The 24835-nt window shown below is 36.5% G+C and overlaps 2 protein-coding genes across 3 annotated transcripts; both read left to right on the forward strand.

Annotated features, from left to right (window-relative positions):
* Window positions 1-409: 409 nt before the first annotated feature.
* On the forward strand, window positions 410-8036 carry LOC110689800 (protein RDM16-like). 2 transcript variants are annotated; one of them, XM_021866607.1, is made up of 7 exons: window positions 410-582; window positions 795-1060; window positions 1949-2230; window positions 2391-2780; window positions 2866-3060; window positions 3150-3310; window positions 6514-8036. In XM_021866607.1, the coding sequence occupies exons 2-7, from the start codon at window positions 818-820 to the stop codon at window positions 7391-7393; spliced, it is 2151 nt and encodes a 716-aa protein (XP_021722299.1). In that variant the 5' UTR covers window positions 410-582; window positions 795-817; the 3' UTR covers window positions 7394-8036. The 2 variants fall into 2 exon arrangements, with proteins under 2 accessions (XP_021722299.1, XP_021722300.1); XM_021866608.1 differs by lacking the exons at window positions 410-582; window positions 795-1060 and having other exon boundaries at window positions 1949-2029; window positions 2112-2230.
* Window positions 8037-11104: 3068 nt separating this feature from the next.
* Window positions 11105-14034, forward strand: LOC110689801 (ABC transporter G family member 6-like). Its single transcript, XM_021866609.1, has one exon. It carries the CDS (start codon window positions 11625-11627, stop codon window positions 13905-13907), a length of 2283 nt encoding a protein of 760 aa, XP_021722301.1. The 5' UTR covers window positions 11105-11624; the 3' UTR covers window positions 13908-14034.
* Window positions 14035-24835: the final 10801 nt, after the last annotated feature.

The raw sequence follows: 24835 nt of genomic DNA on the forward strand, positions 1-24835 counted from the left end.
GAGATAGTGGAAAGTGATGTGGAAGGAAGAGAGTGTGATGTGTGAAGTGAAGGAAAGGAGAGAGAAGATGGGAAAGGATTTTAGCATCCTTGCCAATATTTATGCTCTTAATACCTACCACCCATAAAATTTTTTTCATACTCCCTCTGTCCCTTTAGTTTTACCCCATTTGACTTTGCGCGGTCTCCAGGATACGTGTTAAAACGTTTATATCTCTATTTTCAAACACGTTAAAATTATAAAAAGTTGATATCAATTAATTTTACAATTAGACGAACCAAATATGATCCACATGATTGTATTTGTTTCTCTACAACAACGGAAATTTATGATCAAAATTTTTAAAATTTGACCCATATTTTGACAATGGGGCAAAAAAAATAGGGAGGGAGGGAGTTGTATTTTTTTTTTTTCCCTTTGGAAAACGGAATCATCAATAACGTCTATACTCCATATATTTTCCCTTTTTCCCCCTCTAGGGATTTTTCACAATTGCGCGCATCGCTGCACCCCTCCCCCTCTCTATCTCCTCCATTGAAGCAGTTTGTGAGCTTTCTCTCCTCCATTGAAGCAATCTCTGAGGTTAGATTTTTTTTTTTTTATGTTTTTTTAATTATCGCTTATCAATTTCACAATCTAGTGTTAATCTGTAACACAATTGTCAATATACTCATTTAGGGTTCTTCTAAAGTGGATTATTGAACTATTGGTTGTTATTATTCGAAGAATTTTGATGTAGTTTTTGTACCCTACTTTGTTAATTGAATCAATTTTGGTTGTTAATGGTGTTGCAGGCTTTGGTTTATATAACCCTTAAATGTCAGAACGAAACCATGAGAAGGGACGATCTTCGAGGAGAGAGAAAAGAAGATTTGAGGATGATGAAAGTAATGGTAGGTTTAAGGAAGAAGAAGTTCAGGTGAAGAAAGACGAAGAAGGCGGTGGTGGCCGCGATGGCGGCGATTATAGTAATAGTGATAGGAAGAAGAGGGCTAGGAGGAGATTTGAGGATGGTGAATCTGTTGCTGAGCCTAGTAACAGGAGTGGTTCCCGTCCGAATGTAAGATTATTGCCTTTAATTTTTTATTTATGGTTGTTATTAAAGGTTCATTGCTTTTGAATGTATGTTGGTAATTGTCTTTGAATTAGAATGTAGTATGATTGAGTAGTGTTAGTGAGCTTCGTGTAATGGGTTGAATGTTTTCTTTTATGGAGTGTTTGATTATATGAATGCACTAGGTTATGATTATCGACGTTTGGTTGGGAGTTGGAGGTAATGCATTGTAGGAAATTGCAATTGAACAAGATTTAGGATTTTTGTTGTCTGGCAACTTCACCAGGAGCGGCTGAACATGTCTGTATTCTCCACTTGTGTATATTTTTTGTCGACCAACCATTAAGGCTTATTGCTATAGAAGAATAGTAATATGACAAATAAAATGATGACTGACTTCGACTCTTTCAGTTTGGGTTTGGTTGGTTAGTTTTGTTCATTATTTTCTATGATACAGGCGTGGTGTTCCAAATAGTACTTACAGTAGAGGTGTCTTTTTTTTTTTTTTTTTTTTTTTTTTTTTTTTTTTTTTTTTCTGGGTTAACAGGAGGAGGGGGGAGGGGTGTGCAAAATTAAGTGCTTTCCCCCCTCCGACGCAGAAACACCATAGTGTTAGTTTAAAGTATTTTGTTGTGTCTTATTTGGATTTTGCTAGCTAGGTCATTCATTGCTTTATCATCGGTTGTTTACTGGTAGTTTCTGTGATATGAATTTATGCATCTTTATTACTTATGATCTGCCGAAGTGATTAATTTGGAAGTCAATGTCAAGACAAGCTTTCCTTTGTCGGACACTGTGTCTAATAACCTAGATTTTTTGGGGCGATGGTTGAAAATTTTACTCAAAGTATCACGAACTTTTTGATGTTGATTAGCATTCTTTTTTCTCTTGCAGGATGGGGCTGAGGAATCACTCAATGTGTCATCAAGATTTCCATCGGAATCTTTCTCTGCTAATAACCATACGGCCACCAAGGTATCTTCAATTTCTACCACCAATGAAAATAAGGGAGTTAATATTACCGGATCTCATGAGGTTACTGGAAAATCTAGTACAGATGGGACACCTTCAACTGCTGGCAAGAGTGGCAATATTTCCCTTGATGCTTTAGCAAAAGCTAAGAAAGCTTTACAGATGCAGAAGGAACTCGCTGAAAAATGGAAGAAGATTCCTTTGGTGCGTTCCTTTTATTTTCTCCAACTTTCACATATGCCATATCTTTTGTGTTCAATTGCTACCATTATGAGTTGAAATTCTTTCACAATATTTTCTGCTAGTTGCCGCATGTAATGGGTATATTTTAACTTCTTATCCGCTTCTTCGATTGGGGTGACAGTCAAATAAAGGTACTAGCTCAACAAATGTTGTCAGCTCACAAGGGGGCTCTAAAGAAGAAAATAAATTTTCTAATGCTGCTGGAATTCAGCGTACACCACCTAACATTCCTCCAGCTGCTTCTTCTGCTAAGACAGTTGGCATGATAGACCCTGCCAAGTATGAAGCTGTGAAGCGTGCTCAGGAACTTGCTGCCAAGATGGGCTTCCGCCAGGATACAGAATTTGCTCCTTTGATTAATTTGTTTCCCGGGCAGTTGCCACCTGATGCTGCAGCACTTCAAAAACCTGCAAAGGCTCCCGTTCTTCGATTGGATGCTTTTGGTAGGGAAATTGATGAGCATGGAAATGTTGTCAACATATCTAAACCAAGCAGTCTTAGTACTCTTAAGGTTGGTCTATTACTTGTTTATCATTCCCAGCATTGTGTGCAAATCTGTCTGTTTCTGACTCAATTTCTTGCGTTAATTTTTTCAGGTGAACATTAACAAGCAGAAAAAAGATGCATTCCAGATTCACAAGCCAGAATTGGAAGTTGATCCAGAGAAGAATCCACATTTCGACCCAAGGATGGGTATTGACAAAACCAAACTTCTTAGGCCCAAGAGAATGAGTTTCCAGTTTGTTGAGGAAGGTAAATGGTCCAAAGATGCTGAAATTATCAAACTGAAGGTATGTACCTCTTTCTAGGGATATTTTGTACTATATTCTGGTTTCCTGTTTCTTGTGCACTTATACATGTATATGGTGCTGCTATGTAGAGTCAATTTGGAGAAGCCCAAGCCAAGGAGCATAAGGCTAAGCAGGCACAGCTGGCTAAGGCAAAGGCAGAGCCGAACATAAATCCAAATTTGATTGAAGTTTCAGAAAGAGTTATTACAAAAGAGAAGCCAAAGGAGTCAATTCCAGAAGTTGAATGGTGGTGAGTATTATAGTTATATTTCATGATAAGCTGAATAAATCTTTTGAAAAATTTAAATTTCTTCATGCTCAAGCAATGTTCTACATGGATTTTTCTAGGTTTCAGTTTAATCATTGTTAGAAATAGCCGAGTTAGCCTACCTTATCTTATAAATAAAAACAATGTATTTTTCGTTGCGTGCTACTATGCACCTGTTGTTCACACACTTAACTGTGTACTGTGTGCTGCTTCTTGACAATCTTGGTAGACATTAGGTCATTATCAGTTTCATCTCATGTTCCAATTTTCCACCTTTATTGGGTTGTTCCTCTTTCTCCTCGGTGGTGGTAGTGGTGGGGGGCGGGGGTTATGGTAGGGTAGCTACAAGATGTGCAGGTACATATGTAAGATTTCGAGATGTCTAGGTTAGCAATTTTCGAAAAGGAGATTTTGTCTTAAATATGGACACGGGTGCAGGGATATGGCATAAATGGAAATTATTCCTGTTTTTAGAAGACTTTTTGCATGAACTTTAACCTAGAGAACTCAAATACATTTACAAACAATGCTTTTTTGAAGCCTGTTTGTGAGCACATAATGCAGATGTTCTTCTTTTTCTCCCTATAATATGTACATTTTTTTTTCCTGTTTATGTGGTTCAAGATGATTAAATTGTCTGAGCGGGCATTGAAGTATTGGGTAAGGATTTCGTACCCTTGTCAGAATGTCAAGAGTGGTGGACACTAATATGAAAGACTATATGAAGAATCGAAGTTACATAGGCTATAAGAATAGCTGAAGTTTGTTAATGTTGGGATAGAGTAGTTTTTATGGTGTCAACTCGTCAGGTTTTAATGTGCATGAGTTCATTTGTTTTTCTAAAAATCCATGTTACATTTGCTTTGTTCTTTTGGTTTGGGATGTTGATGGGGAATATGAATGAAATAAAGAGAGGGACCTAAAGGAAAGGATTGAAAACCCTTAAATTGCATGCTGTGATTTGTTGATGTAATAAATATATTAAATTCTTATTGCTTGAGTTTGCCGAGGCAAAGGAATAAAACCTCACCTCCTCACTCATTATTCATTGGTCACTCTATCGTTCCCTACTCTTAAGTGTTCTTATTACCACCTTTATTATACCAGCTCAATTGCGTGCTTTTGCAGCTACTATCATGCTGATGCTTCCTTCCAGTTGCTATTTGTGACTATTGCCACCGAAGAACTTTGTGTTCATTGGTTTTGATTTTTTGTAAAAAAAAAGCTCAACCTGTGAGCACATTGAAATACAAGCGGGATCTGATTTTGAAAGGGGGCTTATATTTATTGGCAGACTAGACGCGGGGTGTTCAGTTATGGGTGTCTTAGATCACTATAAACATAAGTCTATCGACAATACAATCATGAAAGCAAAGACAACTTAGGGCAGGAAGCTTGGATCTCTCATATCACTGCCCCCTAAAGAGCTTTATTTTGGAATTACATTGTTTTACCATAATAATATTTTCTAAGGTATTGCAAAGTTGCAAACTTTTGAAAAAAAACTTAGAAAGCATTGAAGATATTTAGGGGGTGTTTGATTCACACCATAGTATGGTTTGGAATCAAGAATGAAAAGAAGGTGGGAATTTGATTCTTAATACCTTGTGTTTGGTTGTTTTTAGGGAATGAATTTTTTCCTTTATATTTGATACCTTGAGGTATGGTATTAGTCATACTGATTAACTGATACGATACCCACCTTTCCCCTTGGGTTTCTAAACCCCATACCTTGTGTATTTGAGCTATGAGTCTAGAAATCGAAATATTTTTAAACAAACATCAGGTATAGAATTTACCCAATTTAAACCCATACCTCGTACCTAAAATCTATGAACCAAATGGCAAACACCCCTCAAAGGAGCTTGATCTATGACACTCTAGCTTGTAGCATTTGCGGGTTTACGAGGAAGGAGATGGGGAGTTGTGTGGCAATTTTGGGTTGTTGGGCTGAGGTGGTGTGGAAAAATGGGTTAACCACATGGTAAGGGGTAGGAATTTGGATGGTAGGGTTGAGCTTTGGGCTGGCGTCAAGAAGGGGGTTTTGGTGTTTAGGTTGATGATGGCTGTGGTTTTTATTTAAGGAATGGGGATGACTGATGGTGGTAGTGGTGTCTGGTGTTGGTGTTTGAACTGGATTGTTGGTAGCTTGTGGTGACTGATGGGGATAAAATATAAATAGAGCTAGTTGCTGACTGGATTTAGATGTTGATGGTCTAGGTTGGGCCCTGGTGGATTGTTAAGAGGAGCTTGGGTAATTTAAGTCCCTTGTGGGGGCAATTAAGAATAATGAGGTAAGAGTTTAGTTTGAACTATCAATCAAATACGAAGTACCATTTTATAGGCAAATTGAGTATTACCTCCATTCTTGAAACTTTCATTTCAAACACCCTTCAGTATTGTTGAAGTATGCGATCTATGTAAGTTGGTTAATTTCTAAAATAAACTAAAGATCCATTCCTACTCACCTGTCTGTTGGGAGATTACTGTAATTCACATGTTGACAGAAATTTTGATAAATCCAATTATAATTTTCTTCAGATGGCATTTGCTCGTTCACATGTCATTATCTTCATTGCCAATGTTGTTATTTTTTCCCTTATTGTCTTGGATTCAAGTCACCTCTAGAACATAAAGGTTGTTGATGCCAACTTTTTGGTTGCTAAATGAGAAAAATGGAATTAGTTTTCTTGGCTAGCTGATTTGCTTTTTATCATCTATGTGCTGTGAAGTGTGAACCAGCTTCCTTGAATCTGTTATATGTTGCATTTGTTGTGGTTAGGTTTGAGCAAGTACAATATGCTTGCTGTATGTATATGAAATCTGAAAGCATCTCTTTTGCTGAATGATGAAATAGTGAAACTTACTCCCATGAAAGCGAATTATTAATGTTTTGTACTTGCCCATTTCAAAGTAGTACTGTCAATTGCAATGGGACTTATTCTGCACTTCTTAGTTTTTTTATTGTCTGTTTTTCAGTCAGCAATAAAACATAGAGACCAAAGAATCAGTTTACTGGTTGTTTTGCAGTAGGGGCATGTTAGTGTCTTTCTTAGTTTCAGTAGAACTGAAACTTGAAATGTGCTGTTATTATTTTCATTTGATTTATCTTCTGTTTGGTTAACCATTGTTTGTGAACATATATTGATCTTTAGTTAACTGCTAATGACCTGATATATGCTCAGGGATGTGCCTCTTCTGCGTTCTGGTGATTATGCTGATATTGCTGATGGTAGCACCATTGAAGATAGAGTAAAGATGGAGAAGATCACGATGTATGTTGAGCACCCCCGTCCTATTGAGCCTCCTGCAGAGCCAGCCCCTCCTCAACCTCAACCGCTGAAACTTACTAAGAAGGAACAGAAGAAACTCCGTACACAGCGTCGCTTGGCCAAGGAGAAGGAAAGGCAGGAGATGATTAGGCAAGGTTTAATTGAGCCCCCCAAACCTAAAGTTAAAATGAGTAACCTCATGAAGGTGTTGGGCTCTGAGGCAACTCAAGACCCCACAAAATTGGAGATGGAAATTCGAACTGCAGCAGCTGAGCGTGAGCAGGCCCATGTGGACAGGAACATTGCTCGCAAACTCACACCTGCTGAGCGGCGTGAAAAGAAAGAAAGGAAGCTGTTTGATGATCCAAATACCCTGGAAACTATCGTATCAGTTTATAAGATCAATGACCTTTCACACCCAAAAAATCGGTTTAAAGTTGACATTAATGCACAAGAGAATCGTTTAACTGGTTGCGCTGTCATTTCTGAGGGTTTTAGTGTTGTGGTCGTTGAAGGTGGAAGCAAATCCATTAAGAGGTATGGGAAGCTGATGCTTCGGCGGATAGATTGGGCTGCCAAGCTGGAAAATGAGGATGAGGAGGAAGATGATGATGAGGAAAAACCACCAAATAAATGTGTTCTCGTGTGGCAAGGAAGTGTGGCAAAACCTTGTTTTAATCGGTTCTTCATCCATGATTGCAGAACTGAGGCTGCTGCCCGCAAAGTTTTTTTTGATGCTGGTGTTGGCCACTACTGGGAGTTGGCTGCAAACTTTGTGGATGACCAGATATGAAGTTCTCACTGTTTGTACCTGCTAGTCAAGCTACAGAACTATTTCTGCTTTCTACGGATAATGAATTTTTGGTAATGGTTGTGTAATTAAAATTGCTGACTTTTCAGGACATACTGTGGAATGGAAGGAAATACTACTACTTCGTATTAGATACATCGGTTCTGATCTGTAGTTGCACAACCTCGGCAATCTGTCTTTTCTTTCCGGGGCAGTAGTTTTTGTTGGCTCTTATCTGTAGTGTTTAAGGATGACTACAACAACTGTGATAGTATGAAATCAAACTAAACTCCTTTTGCTGCAAGATATCAGCTTGACCTGATCAAAGTTAACGTTTTGAGTACGAGATCAAGTGTTTTAAAGTAAAAAGTTGTCATTTGGACCAAACTTCAACTGATGTACTAGCCTGAGATTTTTTTTTTTTCCAAATCCTTTAGCCATTTACTCAGCAGTAGCTTGTCCGACATCTCCGACCACAATTTGTATTTTCCTGAAAGTTACAGCTCCGAGATTTTTGATGTGCCTAGCTAAGATTGTTAGTCTTTATTACAATTTACTGTTTTGATCCTTTACCATTTGAGTTTGTAGTTTGTCTGTCTCTTGTTACTAGTATATTCTGATGAGTAACTTGTGATCTTTTTTGCCATACTGTCATTTCTTAAGACCGTGTTGTCGACATCTCGATGGAAAGGCATTGCTCCTTCCTGAAAGGGATTGACCGGAGTACACGAGCACATAACTTTCTCTTTCACCATTTCGTACTCTATACAATTTTGGTAAGTTTAATCATGCAAGTTTTACTTTTTGTTAATCCATGTGCTCCTCTACACAAGTCAACAAAGTTGGGGGGCTTGTGGGGATATGTTTATACCTAAAGATTGAACTACCTTGTTATGCATGAGAGGTTCTACGTCACTTGAAAATCTTGCAAATATATGTTTACGTGATCCTGTTATGGGCGTAATATCATAACTTTAAGTCTTTAATATTCTAAGATTGTAATTTAAATTATCAAGGATGATAATCCAAAAATAATCCAGCATTATTGGGTGATTAGTTAGCTCCTGTTATTTTTACCTTACTTTTGCTAAATTAAAATTATTTTTGCTGAACAAAAAATATTTTTACTGATTCTTTATTATATTAAAGTTACTTATTTTACTAAATTGAAATTATTTTACTGAACTGAAGTTTTTTTTTTTATTGAATATTATTTTTACGAAATATACCCGTTACTCTAGGTGTAAGTTTTTGTACATTAAATTTTATTTATAATATTTGTTTGCTTATTTATAATACCCATTTGCTTGTATATTGAATAATTTTAAGGATAGTGGCGGATCTTAGCCAAAGTGTAAATTTTCAACCTCTAGTTTAATTATAACTGACTTCACTACTGTAATACTACATATGATTTTTTATATTCATATTTAAGGCAATAAAATTCCATGTCTAATAAAGATAAATAAATTTATAGGGTGCTAGGCCCAAAGCCTTAATGAATATCCTCTTCTGCTTACGGTAGACATTATTAATTTTCCGATGAAAACTCAAATTGCGCATATAGATGGAATTGGAGCCTAGGTGAAAATATTACGGAGTATTACGCAATGGGCAGTTTAATTTGTGCATGCAAATATTTCTAAGCAACAAATTGTCGTGAATGCAATTGGCACTTATGAGAGCAATTTGCTTGTCCAATTTAACTGTCTTTGTACTTCATACAATTTTTTTATTTTTTTATTTTTTATTTTTATTTTTTTATTTTTTTTAAGACTTTGTACTTCATACATTGTAACACTTGAAAACTACATTTTAGAGTAATAAATTTGTAGTTTTGTACACTTGCACTCCATAATTGATTTTATAGATATTAATACACCATCCTATAAACCACTAATGAAAAAGAGCAGGTGGAGCAAGCCAGTGAGGTTACTATCAAACTTATATGGCGAAAAAGCACACCATTTCTTTTGAATTTGGCACTCAATTACTCATGCATCAACCTAACATACTGTTATTAGGTTTTTCAAAACGCGCAAAACCCACTTTATTACTAATATATAAACATTAATTATTGTTTGTTAAATTTTTTAAGGGTTAATCAAACTCAACAATCAACTTCTTTTGTTATATAATGATCTTTTATTCGTCAATTTTTGTCATCTTTAAAATGACTACTATTATACTCAATTTTGATTGGTTGATTATTTATTTATTTTTTGTTGCTCAAACTTAATTAAAAATAGCAATAAGGGTATTGGGTATTTACATTGTGAAAAAAGATGTTTGATTTTCTTTAGAAAAATGGTGCAGTGTATTTGTAAACCTCCTTAAAATGAAATTCTTGCATGGAGTACATTTTAAGAGCTACTACGGTAGTTTCCCCCCCGTATTTTATTACTTGATTTACTTTCCTTTTACGACTGTATTTTATTACTTTCTCTATATTCTTTTTGGAAACTTTTAACACTATTTTACTATTTTCCTCCCCACTACTGGTCCCCTCATCATATTCTAAAATTTTACATATAATCACTTTCTCCTTCTCAGTTCTGTTTTTTTTTTAGATTTTTTTTTATTTTTCAACCAACTCCACTTCCATTATAAAATAATACGAAGTACTTTCTATTATTCTTCCTGAAACTTCGTGTCTGGAGAAATAAAGCAAGAAATAAAATACGAAGGGAGTTTCTAAGGAAAGAAAAAAAATCGTGAGAATTTTTCACAATTTCTTTTCCCAATAAACTTCCTTGATTTTTTTTTGATGTTTACATCATTGACGAATTCTTTTTCGACTTTTAACATATTTTTTACTAAATAATTAAATACTTTCTTTGTCCTAGAATAATATACAGTCAAATTTAGCACAGATGACAATATATTAGTTTGACTTTAAATAGATATGATTAAAAACTATTTAAAAATATTCAAAAAGAATGATATTATAAAACTTCAAATACAATATAATTCAAGATATAATATATTTTAATACGTTATTATAAAAAAAAATCATGGCCAAAGTTATTATGTGAATAGCAAAACAAGCCCAACCTGTCATTATTTTGGAAAGGATAGAATTTATATGAATGTTATTATTTAAGTTTTTGTTATATGACCTTTATCAATATATATTTTCATAATATTCCTTTTCTTTTCTATATAAATCAAAATACATCAGATCACTTCATTTCCGATAAAATAACATTTTCTTAATTACTTTCGTTTTTTCTCCTCATATAACTAACTACCAAAATATCAAAGAAAAGAGTTCCATAAAACTTTATTTATATAGTTGATAGTTGGTTTCCTAAGCTTTCCTCTAATAACTTACTAAAAAAATCCAGCAAATTCACTAAAAAATATCTAGCAAATTAATTAAGCAATCAAAATAGTCCATGGACTATGGTTCCTTGACATCGGAACAAAGAAGAAAAATGGAGCTAAAAAATAAAAATATATGATGTAATAGTAGCAAAACTTTAATAGCTACTAGAAAGTCCATCCTTTTTACTTGGACCAAAATTATTAAAAAAGGCCAACAGTAGATTAACACCCACACCTAATTCCTCCATACTCCCACCCTTTTTTCTCCATACTATATTACATAAGCCATGACTACCCTTCAAAACTAAACACCCACTTCGCCACGTGTCCTCTTAACATCACTAGTAACTACCCTTAAAAAAATAATTTAATTTATTTAATAAAATTAAAATAAGAATAAAATTATCAAAGAAATAAAAACCCTTTTGTTACAAGCCTTGAATGATGCATATGATTTGCTCACTCAAGAAATTTGAGGCGTGTTGACAAGAGATTAGGAGATTTTAGGTCACCTCTCTCTCACCCTCCTCTCCCTCTTTTTAGTATACATAAATTCTTCCGTTTTCTCCACTATCACACCCAATTTCACATTCACAACAAACTATATCTTATAAAAATCAATATAACTCAACCATATTTTTTGTATGAAAACTATCCTATATATATACATTTCCCATAATTTTTTGCATTTGAGCTAAACTAAGCCATCCCATAACAAAAGGGACACATACATGCATTAAGTTTAATTTTTCCCTTTATGAAACTACCAAATTTTCAATTTTAACAAAAAACAAACAAGCCTTTTATTTCCATATTTGAAGTAATATAAATCTCTATTACCAAAAATAGTTTGTTTTTCTTATATATAGGAAGTGCAAAGCTGGAGATCCTTAGAGGTACAACTAAAATGTCTCGTGTGGTAGATGATGACTCTGCCAGTTCATCACCTACTCTTTTACCTTACTTTGGATCATCTAATAATTACCACTCCATGGATCTTGAATCCAACGGTGCTGGTGGTGGGGGCGGTGCTGGTGCTGGTGATAGTCGTCGTGTGTCATTCTCACCGACATTAGGCCAGCTCTTGAAGCGTGTGGGGGATGCTCGAAAGGAGGCTACCGGGGATGAGACCCCCGTCCACCATACCCTTAACATGAGCCCTGAGACGCGGGCTCTTCCGTTTGTGTTAAGGTTCGCGAACCTTACGTACAATGTGAAGATGCAGAGGAAGTTAAGGATTCCGGGAATTACTACTCATAATTTGTCCCCAGGGGAGCAGTTTCCTGGAGGAGTTTTTTCTCGTACGAAGACTCTTTTGAATGATATATGTGGTGAGGCTCGAGATGGTGAGGTGATGGCTGTGCTAGGTGCGAGTGGGTCCGGGAAGTCAACGCTCATTGATGCCCTTGCAAATCGTATTGCAAGGGGGAGTCTGAAAGGGAAGGTAACCCTTAATGGGGAGCCGCTTGAGTCGCGGCTCCTTAAGGTTATATCTGCCTATGTTATGCAGGATGACTTGCTCTTCCCTATGCTAACTGTGGAGGAGACACTGATGTTTGCTGCAGAATTTCGGCTTCCTCGGACCCTGTCTAAGTCCAAGAAGCAAGCCAGGGTCCAGCAGCTGATCGATCAGCTTGGGCTAAGGAACGCGGCTAAGACCATCATAGGTGATGAAGGACACCGTGGGGTGTCTGGTGGAGAGCGTCGTAGAGTGTCGATTGGTATCGACATCATTCACGACCCAATCATCCTCTTCCTCGACGAGCCTACCTCAGGGCTAGACTCAACTAGCGCGTACATGGTGGTCAAAGTGTTGCAAAGGATAGCTCAAAGTGGTAGTATAGTCATAATGTCAATTCACCAACCTAGTTACCGAATTATGGGGCTGTTAGATCGACTTCTTTTCCTGTCCAAAGGACAGACAGTATTCAGCGGTACACCTTCTGACTTACCAGGGTACTTTGGGGAGTTCGGGGCTCCAATACCTGAGAATGAGAACAAGACCGAGTTCGCCTTAGACTTGATCAGAGAGCTAGAGGGCTCACAAGGAGGGGCAAAAGCTCTAGTTGAGTTCCACAAAGGTTGGCAAATCAAGCACAAAAGCAACCTACCCAACATTGAAGGTGCACCCCAGGATAGTAGGGGTGGTCTGTCCTTAAAGGAGGCAATTAGTGCTAGTATCTCTAGGGGAAAACTCGTCTCCGGAGCAACTAACACTGATGCTAGCCCCGCCTCCATGGTTCCAACATTCGCCAACCCATTCTGGAACGAGATAGTCACTTTATCTAAGAGATCAGTCATGAACTCCCGTCGGATGCCAGAGCTTTTTGGCATCCGACTAGGAGCAGTTCTAGTCACAGGATTCATCCTTGCAACAATGTTCTGGCAGCTCGACAACTCCCCTAAGGGTGTACAAGAACGACTAGGATTCTTCGCGTTTGCAATGTCAACAACCTTCTACACTTGTGCAGACGCTCTCCCTGTCTTTTTACAGGAGAGGTACATTTTCATGCGAGAGACAGCCTACAATGCCTATCGACGATCCTCATATGTACTCTCCCATGCTCTAACCGCGCTACCTTCCTTGATCTTCCTTTCATTTGCATTCGCAGCAACTACATTCTGGGCTGTTGGCCTAGACGGAGGAGCCTCAGGCTTCTTCTTCTACTTCGGAATCATTTTCGCCTCATTCTGGGCTGGTAACTCCTTCGTGTCCTTCCTCTCAGGCGTAGTCCCTCATGTTATGCTCGGCTATGTAATAGTAGTCGCGATCCTAGCATACTTCCTACTCTTTTCGGGTTTCTTCATCAACCGTGATCGTATCCCTGACTATTGGATTTGGTTCCACTATATCTCCTTAGTCAAGTACCCCTACGAAGGTGTCCTACAAAACGAGTTCGAAGACCCTACTAAGTGCTTCATTCGCGGTGTACAAATCTTCGACAACACACCACTCGGAGCCGTGCCTAATGCCATGAAGGTAAGGCTGTTGCAGACCATCAGTGGCTCCTTAGGGATGACGATTACGCCGTCGACATGTGTCACCACCGGTGCCGATATACTCCAACAGCAAGGGGTAACTGACTTGAGCAAATGGGGCTGCTTATGGGTTACCGTTGCTTGGGGATTTTTCTTTAGGATTTTGTTTTACTTTACTTTGTTACTAGGAAGCAAGAATAAGAGAAGCTAAGTGAAATTAGAGGAGGTAAAAAAAAAAAAAGAAATTGGGGTTAATTATACTTTGTTAATTAATTAATTTACTTGTTAATTAGGATTAGCTAGCATCATGCTAATTAATCCTTTTGTTGCATTTTTAATTATATTTTTTTTTAAATACAATTGAATGTTACCTTTTTTATTTCAATTGGAAGTAAGGTGGAGTTTGGTGTAAAATTGTTTCATAAATTTATGATAAGAAATACAACGTAATTACTTATATTATTTTCTGATCAACAACTTTTGGACCAACCAATTTTGTTTTTGTTTTAGAGTATTACTGTATTTGTATGTTATATGCATGACTAAAAGATTTATTGGTGAACTACTAGTTAACAAGTTTGCTATTCTTTGATTTTTGACGTATATTTGCAAACTAAAGTCAAACATACCAAGGTAGTATAACAATGTCTTTAATTTCAGAGGTTATACAACTATATACAATCGAGTATTCACACCATATATATATTTCATCTGTTTTGATATAATAATGCACTGTATTTTTTTCCGATTGTCCTAATAATTACAAGACTTTCGTATTTGATATGTATATTATGACAAAAGACCACGGCGTCACTCAAGTTTTTTTGTTCATGATCCCTATTTTAACTCACCCTTTAAAGGGTAGTGTTAGTCTTTTTAATACACATAATATCTTTCAATGAACTTTCATATAGTCCTTATGCATGCGATACGTGTGTTGACATATGAATATCAATATTGATTAAAGTTGTTAAATCTATTGTAGATCAAATTATAATAATAAAGGGAGTAGCATGCTATTACAATAAACCTTTAAAAAAATCATCCGTTTTAAGGTTATCTTAAAATGATTAAAATTTACCCTATGATGAATAAAAGTTACCCATTATATATAAGTTATCCTGATACAAATAAAAGTTATTTAAACTTTATGAATAAAAGTAACCCTAAATTCAACAAAAATTACGTCGATGTATAGAAAAGTTTTTGTTTAACATATGTGTTAGTGAAATGTCATCAAGGTAGTGAGGTAATCTTGCGATTAATAATTTATAGAGAAAGCGCCAATAATGGATCGGTGATTCGGTGTTATATTAATATATGAGTGATCTACAATTATTTTTTAAAAAAAAAAATAAAAAAAAAATAAAAAACTAAACCTTTGTAATTTTTCTGTTCTTGTTTACTCGATCTAGTTTAACTTTTACACTATTTACACTCTCACCTTTATTTGATCGTTTTTTGTGATTTATATGTTAAGAGAAATATAGTCATGTCTCATGTGTGATCTTGTTTGAATTGTTTCATTAAATTCTATCATAATATTTATTTGTTATAATTTTTACTTATTAGAAATAATTCAACTTATTGGTGATTAGATTCATGCATTGGCAAATATGATAAATGAAACGGGTCAAGTAAAAAAAAACGGTGGTGAATATGTGTTTAAGTTGAAAATTAGTATGCGTTTGAGTCAGTAAATTAGTTTGAGTAACACTAATTTGATAGTGATTATTTATTTTAAATTGTTAATTTTTTTTTGTGAAATTTATTGCATTGGTTTGTTTGTTGTTTCCTTTAAATTATTCAACAGCGGAATTTATCAATTTAGTTTGATTGTTGTTTCTTTTTGAAAATTTTCTAGCTGGCAATTACAATATGTTTGATATTTAACGTTGATTGATGCTGATTTATTTTGGGTTTGATTTGTTGATTATTTTAGTCAAATATTTTTTTTTTTTTTTTTTTTTTTTATTTTGAATAGATTAGTCAAATATTTTAGGGGGCACCAGACCACCTATTTCTTCATTTATATATGAAAGGAGTAATTGTATTGAAACATAAAGGGAGTAATATACTCAATCCTCCGTTCATTTTTAATCTCTTCACTTGTATTTTGTAAAATCTTCACTTGTATTTTATAAAATCTACGGTGTATGTTTGCCCATTTATATCTTTAATTAAGCAGTAATATAAATTATGAAAATTTGATATTTGACGATACACATTAAAACAAAAAAAAAACTAACAAAATTCTACATGACAATTTTTTTTATTCTGTATGTAATAAAATATGATCAAAGTTTTTATCTGACTCAATAAACGAATAGTAAGCGAGTTAGATAAAAAAAGAGCAGAGATAATGTAACACAATTATTGTATTTTCCATTTTTATTTTCTTTATTGGGTTATTTGATTGTAATTTTGTACATAATTTAGTGGGGACTAAATTCAAGCTAATTTGAGTACATATTAGGTACCAATAAGGGCTTTCTCTAGATAGTTAATGCTGCGTGTGAATTAGCCACACGCCACAGCAGTGTATATTCAAAAATAATAAATGAAAGAAATTGACTTGTAAGTAAGGTAATGAGATACTCACAGCAGATTAGAGATTAAACTTGTAATTGTCATTATAATTTGGAATTTTCTTGTGGCGTGATCTTATCTTATATAGTTGTTTACCAACGTACATTTTGATCAGCTGTTAACAGGATCGTTGTGTATTATGCCACTTCTTGGCTTATATCTTGAATTGACTTATTTCTGAAAAATAAGTTTAAATAAAAGTTTAAGAAAGATCGTTTATATAATAAGATTAACAAGAAGCAACGCGTTAATACTATGTGACCGCTTGTAAAGAACACAGTAACCCATATAACACTAACTGAGTAACACCTATAACACTAATGAAGTAGCCATTATAATGATTGGCCATATAAAAGTTGGTGAAGAAAAAGTTCTTAAATATTAAATTTAATAAAAAGAAGAGCTATTTAGATTTAATTTACAAAAGCCTAAACACTCTCTCTGCCCTTTCCTCCTCCTCTCCTTTAGCTAGGGTTTCATAATTTTTTTTTTGGCTATTTAGGCTGGAAATAGTGCAGTGATCTAATTATTGAGGAAATTAGACTATTTTCGGCCCTCTTTCTTTGTTTTTTCTCTAAATTTTCGTTGTTAATTTCGATAAATCTACATGAGAAGTATAGATGTTCCAGTCTCCCTATAGTAGAATTGTTATATTGTAGTTGTTCGTTCTCCTAAGGGAATTTTTCTAAGCTAGGGTTTATCAAGAAATCTATTATCTTCTTCCCTATAATCGATTTATTGGTAAAGATTCATACAGGATTGCAATGATTGTCAAATTTTAAACTACATTCAAATGATAAATTAGATGAAATCATCTTCTTGGCAACAAAAAAATCGTAAAATCGTCCCTCCTATATATTCTAGCAATATGCGCGTGAGATACTGAGATAATGTACTATAGTGCAAGGTCTATTTGATGATCATAGCTTCATGACATGTCCTTTATTTGATTTAATATTTTTTTTTATGTATTTGTTAAATTTAGATTCATTTGTATATTTCTTATGACTTTTTATTAAAGAATTGATTATTTAAAAAAAAAAAAAAATCAATACTACTAAATACATTTTAAGGAGTAATAAGTTAGATTAGTATGCTAATTTATGTACAATTTATCGATGGTTTTGATTTTCAATACATTTGAGAATGCAACATCATTGGTAGGGTTGGAAGAGGGCCTTTCCCGCGTTAGAGGAATGCATGCACAACCGACTTGATTTTGACTTAGTCAAATTACAAAAGGCTTCGAAGCTATATTATATTTTTTTAAAGTAGGATTTATGAGAAGTCTTCAAACCCCTGACCCTCAAATCTCAGCTACGTTACATCATCTCCTCACATCATTTCCTTCAATTTTGTTCAACAAATTAAATAAGGAAATGAAGAACATCATATCAATTAACTTAAGGAGATGAACTTAACTAAGCAATTTGAACTTGAAAAACAAATTGACAACATTGATCACCAAAATTAGAAGATACAATCAAAGTTCTCACGCCACAAAGGCAACCACGTTATTTTATCTCAAGAATTTCTACCAATATAAATATTAAAAAAAAATAAAAAAATTGAAGCATTAATTTGACTTTTAAATTGATACTCATGAAATTGGTAATACAATCAAACTTGATATGAATAAAAATTTTAATTAATAATGTGATTAGTATATGAGAAAAAAAAAGGTTAGAACTTAGGGGCCGTTTGGTTGGGGGTATTCAACAAAGGGAATGGAAATCGACGGGAATCATTCCCTTTGTTGTTGTTTGTTAGGCCACTTTTCCAATCCCCTTAACCCCATTCATTCCCCCAACCTCTAAGTTCATTCCCCACCCCCCCAAGCCTTTTGCATTCCCATTCCTCATCATTACCCACACCCCTTTGTCTCTCCTCTCAAGCCTCTCAAGTGAACCGTAGCCAGCTCAAAAAAGTTGCCGCTGCCGGTGAGTGGTTCCGTCCGACTACAAAAACGTGACCTTCTACCACCACAATCACCGCCACTCGGCTCCGTTTTATCGACATCAATCCACATTGTCTTCTTTCCTGGAAAATTCCCCTCCGAAACCCCGGCAACAAACTCAGCCTCCGTACCATCCTCCGCCTCCTTGCGACAATTCCTCCTATCTCCACCTCCCTTCTTCGGCCCGATATCCACGTCATTGACAACCACATCAAAATAATCATCATCAGTATCACTGTCACTGTCATTTTCCACTCCAAAATCACTAACCCCATTAATAGCCATTTCATAATTCTTCTTACTCATCTCACCTCCTCCATTTCCAGAATCAATCTCTCTCTTTTCATCCACTCCTACCTCATTGCTATGCTCCTGTTGTTGCTGGTTTTTCTGCAATTGATAAAAATCTGGTACTCCATTGATTGTTGAACTCGTATGAACTTCAATGTCGACGTATAACTCGCCGATATCTTCCATGATTATGGAAGGATTAGTTCTTGGAAATAGGACTCATCCAATATATTGCATTTGCTGATTATATTGCATTTCTTTGTTGATTATACTGTATTTGTTGCAATTTGTTTGATTTAAAGACATTCTTACATTAGGGATTATATGTTTTTTGCTTATTTCTTATGTTTTCATATTACAGGAACATACGAAACAAGTTTTCACTTTTTTCATTTTACAAGAAAATAGGGAAATATATTTTTTTTAATTTTTGCTTATTATATAGTAACAGGTTATTATATGAAAAAATAAAAAGAAATTTAAAAATTCATGGTTTGATTCCTTGGTTTGAACCAAACAGTTACAAAGGTAATCAATGAGCAATTCATTCCGTTTCTTAGACATAACCAAACAACACTAGTAGAAAAAAAGAAATAGGCAACCCCCCTATGGCAACGGTTCATGAAAACCGTTGCCAACTTAAGTGAGCGCCATTTTAAAAAAAAAAAAATTTGGTTACAGTTGGCAACGGTTAACCGTTGCCAATTGATTAAATTTTTTAAAAAAAATTAAAAAAAAGGGGTAGAGTTGGCAACGGTTAACCATTGCCAATTTAAAAAAAAAAACCCCGGGTTTTTGAATACTAAGCTACTGTATACTCCCTCGTTCAAGTGCAAACGTTCTTCTTCTCTTAGCTCTGTTTTTGCTTTCACCTCCAAAAACACGCGCCTTCCCTCATCTCTCCCCAAACCATTCCTCCATTGAAGCTTCCATTGAAGGGTCCATTGAAGCTTTTGCCTCCTCACGCACGCAGTGGGTCTGGGTTTGTTCTTCTGCCTCCCTCACGCACGCACTCAGCTCTTCTCTACTGCCTCCCTCCATATATGCTTGCATTATTGAAGTATGTAGCAGTTAGACCTAGCTAGGTAAGTCGTAATAGCGCTCCTCCATTGTTATGGTTTTTGAGGAATTGGTCTTTAGTTAATATTGACAAGTTTCTTGTAATTGCTAGGGTTTGTCAATAATTGCTACTTAACTCCTCCATTTATACGCGCAAGGCTCAGCTCCCCCTCCATTGAACGCATAAGGCTCCCCCTCCACAAATGTAAGGCCTTTTTTAGTTGTTATTGTTGTTGTTTATAAGCTGAGAATTGTATTTAGTACAAGCTACATTTACCTATATTTCTAAATTGTTATGAGAACTTTATTTATCATCACTAATAAAGTTGAGAATTTTATTTTGTTTATAGGATAATTTAGTCCTTTTTATTTAAGAGAACAAAGTTGAGAGTTTAGGGTTTAGGGTTTAGGGTTTAGGGTTTGAATATACTTTTCTTATTTAGTTGCTTCTCACTATATATATGCGTGTTTCAGGCTAAGAAATGGGTGTCAAGGGCTTCTAGGGTAAGATCATCAGTTTGGAGAGTGGGCGGAAAACATCCTGGTATCTTACTCTGACTGTCCTTGTTCTTGCTCACTAATATCATTCTTATCTTTTCCCTTAATCTGGTTTTTTATTTGTGTTCTATATAGGTTACACTGAAAAAGATTATCAGGAATTTTTGGGCAAAGAATAGACCTTGACATTGACCTTCTATTTGAGAGTGTTGAGCCTTTATAGGTACTCAGGTATATATATATATATATATATATATATATATATATATATATATATATATATATATATATATATATATATATATATATATATATATATATATATATATATATATATATATATATATATATATATATATATATATATATATATATATATATAGAACTTTATGTGCTTTAAATAAGTTCTTGGTTGCACATTTTTGTGGAGATGGTGTGTGATATAACTTTAGTGCATCTTCTATCATGATGTGTGATTAATCCATTGTTTTTTAATTGATTGCATGTATCATCTGAAAGGAATGGTGTCCTTCCAACAAGTGTATTCTTCCGATAGAGGGTTCAGAATTATTACGGAGCTAATTCTTCAGTAAGGTCAAGTGATCGGAATGCCTAGGTGGAGGCCGCTTCCGATCAGTAATATCAATGTATAATGGATGTTACAGCTTAATCTTAACTGAACCCTTCGGGTCGAACCCAATCGAATCACCGATCCGAGACGACGAATTAATCCGAAAGGATTTAATGAGTCAGCAGAGTTTTACGAATACAGACGTCGGATATCGAGCCTAGGGCGTCGAGACCGAGCGTCGCGAAATCACAAAGCAACAAGTACGAACATAGCCCTAGCACCACACTGGCCTAGCCATGTGGATGCTAGGCTAGTTGAGGCTAGCATGCACCTAGCATGGCTAGGCACAAGCCTAAGCACACTAAGTGTGCTAGGCGCAAACCTAAGCACACTAGGTGTGCTAGGCGCGCCATCGCAACCTAGGTGCACCATCGCAGCCTAGGCGCGACCTGGCAGCCTATCGCAAGCAATAGGCGCACCAGGCGCACCGAGCAACCCATTGCAGCTATCGCAGCCTTAGCATGAGGCTGGGCACCATTGCTGCCCATCGCAGGCACCAGGCGCACCATCGCAGGCACTGGGTGCTGTGTGCGTGCGTGCCTGGCATGGCAGCACCATCGCTGGCACCAAGTGCTAGCATGGGTGCCTGGCTAGCATTGGCGCAGCATGCGTGCTGGCTTGTGTGCTAGCCTTCGCATGGCAGCACCAAGCAGCGCACCATTCATATGCGAGGGCCTGGGCGCCAGCGTATTGCTAGGCCACGCACAGCAGCCCAGCATCACCACGCACCAGGGCTGATGTGTGATGCGTGGGTGTGCGTGTGGTGCGAGGCCAATGCACGCTGTGCATGACTAGTGCGCATGGTGCGTGGCTAGTGCATGTGCAAGAGATGCTGCGAAGGTGTGTGCGTATGGTGCGAGACAAAGGGGGCCAGCATGCGTGGCTCGCTAGCAGCACGCATGCTGGATGCGCGAGGTGTGTGCGTATGTGCGGGGGATGCTGGGGCCAGCGCCAGCACGCACCAGCGCCTAGCACTGGCACGCACCAGCGCCAAGCATCGCCCAACACCAAGCAGCACTGCCTGGCTGGGATGCGAGGCTGCTGGCTGGTGCTAGCTGGCTGGGCGTGCTGGCAGTACCAGCTGGCAGCCAGCCCAACTGCCTTGTGAGTGGCGGTTTAGGAGAGGTGGGGACCAAAGCCTCTAGGCTTCCCTTGGGGAACAAGGCAATGGTCCCCCCATGGGATATGGTCCTCACCTAACCAATTCTCTCCTCTTGCCACTTGTTGCCTTGTGATTGCTTTTGCCTAATTATTTATTTTGGAATTAAATAAATTATTGCAATTGCACATGATCCCACATTGATCATGAAAAGGGGTTTCAAGTCCCCATTCTCTATAAATACCCACTTGGTTGGGATTTTGAGAATACAACCTTGAGTGGAATTAAAAAGGCAACTCTAAGAAAGAGTAAACCTTTGATTCGTAAAACTCATAGTTAATTTGTCCGGGTCTTGACTAATCTTCAAGACTTAGGACGCTCGAGTCGGGTCGAGGGTACAATCCGTCGGAGATCTCGTGTTTTCGGGATTTTGAAGTAAGAGCTCTTTGGGAGCGAAGCACGCGTCAAAGGTATAATTCTTGTTCTTAATCTTGTTTGATTAAGTTTAATATGCTTGTTAATTGCTTTAATTAAGGGGCGGGTCTTGGTTGGTTTCCTTCCGCGTAGTGTCGGGTCACTACGAAACCCTACAGTGGTATCAGAGCCACGCTCCTTTTAATTTTTGCAATTATTTTTTAATTAAGGTGTTTTTAAAAGAATTTAATTTTCTGGTTCATGTTCTTCTAATTAGATTAGATGCTCGTTTTAATTAATTTTAAAATTCGATTTTATTTTCGATTTGGCTGTCGAACCCAGATTTTGGCTCAAAAATAGTGATTTTTGGGTGGAATCGACATTCTGGAACAGATTCAACCCTTTTAGAACTGTCTAGAAGCCAAATTCGAACCAGAAACCCAATTTTTCTGGGGTTTTTCGTTTTTTAACGAAAATTTTAATTCTTTTTAAGCCTTGATTAATGCAAGCATTACAAGGTTAGATTAAATGCACATTTGCATCACTAATCTACTGGTTTTAAAATATCCTTAAGCATAATAATGAAGTTTTTTATTAGTGCTTAAGTTGATATACCAATTTTTCACGTAAACTTGTTTTTCACAAATTTTGCAAATAAATTGCAATAAAGTGTGAAAACTTGTTGTGATCTTGTAATTTTAAGTTCCCAAATAATGTTAAAGTTCTAATCTTTAAAAGTTTAAATGATTGGAACCCTAACCCTAAATTCCATGTTGAACAAAGTTTGGATTTTTTCATGTTTGGTTGATTAAAATCCATCAAGTTCAATGACTTGTGAGTAAAATGTGATTAATCTTCATATTGGAAGATGTAATCTTGGTATTTTACACAAGTATGCAAGTTGGAAAATTTTTATCATTGGATGGTTAATTTATTTTTCCATCTCCCATTTGTCAAATCCATCATTAATTTGCATATTGGCAAGATTAATTTGAACATAGCTCATTTTATTTTAAGCATAAAATTAGACCTAATTTTGTTCAAAATTGAAATTTTGGATAATTTAGGCTTGTGCACCAATAAAATAAATTTTATTTAAGTAGGACTTAATTTTATTTTATTTTATTTTCCCTCAAATTAATTCTAAAATGTAATTTGGAATTAATTATTGTCACACACAAATCGGAATTAAAAATCCGAGGAAATGCACGCAAATCGATGCAAAACCGCAAGCGTCACCAAGGCTAGTCGGGCTGCCTAGCAGCCCACATGTGGCTGCCTATGGTGTACGCAAGGCTATTGCACCAATGCGCGTGGCTGTGTGTGGCTGGGAAGGTGCTGGGCGCAACAATGCGTGGGGCACTGGCTAGGGAGAGGCTGCCTATGCATGCTTGCTAGCAGTAGTAGGTGCCAGCCCAGCACGCAAGCAGCTCGCAAGCACCAGCATGCTAGCAAGCGTGCGCAGCATGCTAGCAAGCGTGCGCAGCATGCTAGCAGGCAGCTGGGCTAGCAGCGATGCTTGCTGGGCATTGCAGGCCTCGCCCACGCACCATGGCGCCATGCCATGGGCTGCCTAGCAGCCATGGTGCGCACCCTCAAAGGGCTTTGTGGGACGTTTTTCTTAGTGCTTGAGCTATGTTTTTGCGAATTTTTGGCCATTTTAATAATTTTAAATAATTATTTTAACGAGGCTAAAAACCTCGATTTTCGATTTTGCAAAATTTTGACAAATTATGGGTTATGCCGACTTAATTAATCAGATTAATTAAGTACGGATGCGGAATTTAGTGGGAGCTTAATTAAGTGCATTAGCTTTTTGCGTTTAGAAATAATGGATTAAACCACTTTGACTAGTTTTAATTAGGCGCGTTAATTGGATTAACCACCAAAGTTAGTTACTAGTTTTGCGTGTTTAATTATGTATTTCGTAAAAGTACATGGGCCATTCACAAATAGTGAATGGGTGAATGGAAGATTGTTTTCAAAACAGGTATTTGAAAATGACAACTAGTGGGGCCCGACTAGGATAGAAAATGCGGACTGCGTTCCGTTATGTATTTTTTGTAAATCTAAATACGGTCTGCGAACCGTTAAGTATTTTTATACTATTAGATTAATCTTAGTCGTTCTAGCTAGCTTATTTTATTTCATTTTGGCCAAGATGTCTCAAGACGGCGTTTCGACGAAGACGAGCCAAGATGAAGACCCATGGAAATTGAAGATTTCAAGGGGTCATGCTAGTTGCCAAATGCATCTATTTTATGCTTTATAAATATATATTGTTATTATATATGATTGCTAGATGCATGTCTAGGATTTCTATTATGTTGCGACGATTAGTTAAGTTCACTTAAATCAACCAACATAGAAACCTAGGTCCCTTTAATAATATTGAGCTAAAATTTGTCGTTCCAAGAACAACACTTACCGAACTAATGCGCGTACATGATGGATTACGCCAAAGCGAGGCATCACTACTTCCCTAGGAACGTAAGGTATACTAGGTATACAAGTTGTCTTGGTGAAGCTCAACGATATCCGTAAGGAGTCCTTAGATGTCGTGGCAAAAGAGATAAAATGTCAAGAATGCATTAGATGCGA

Source organism: Chenopodium quinoa, unplaced genomic scaffold (assembly GCF_001683475.1).
Source record: "Chenopodium quinoa cultivar QQ74 unplaced genomic scaffold, ASM168347v1, whole genome shotgun sequence".
In the NCBI taxonomy this organism is placed as follows: domain Eukaryota; kingdom Viridiplantae; phylum Streptophyta; class Magnoliopsida; order Caryophyllales; family Amaranthaceae; genus Chenopodium; species Chenopodium quinoa.

What these genes read in the sequence shown, in the direction of transcription:
- LOC110689800 (XM_021866607.1), top strand. Translation starts at nt 818, where the DNA reads ATGTCAGAACGAAACCATGAGAAGGGACGATCTTCGAGGAGAGAGAAA. An exon ending in CTGAAATTATCAAACTGAAG is followed by an intron (nt 3,061 to 3,149) that starts GTATGTACCTCT and finishes GCTGCTATGTAG; the next exon opens with AGTCAATTTGGAGAAGCCCA. An exon ending in ATTCCAGAAGTTGAATGGTG is followed by an intron (nt 3,311 to 6,513) that starts GTGAGTATTATA and finishes ATATATGCTCAG; the next exon opens with GGATGTGCCTCTTCTGCGTT.
- LOC110689801 (XM_021866609.1), top strand. Translation starts at nt 11,625, where the DNA reads ATGTCTCGTGTGGTAGATGATGACTCTGCCAGTTCATCACCTACTCTT.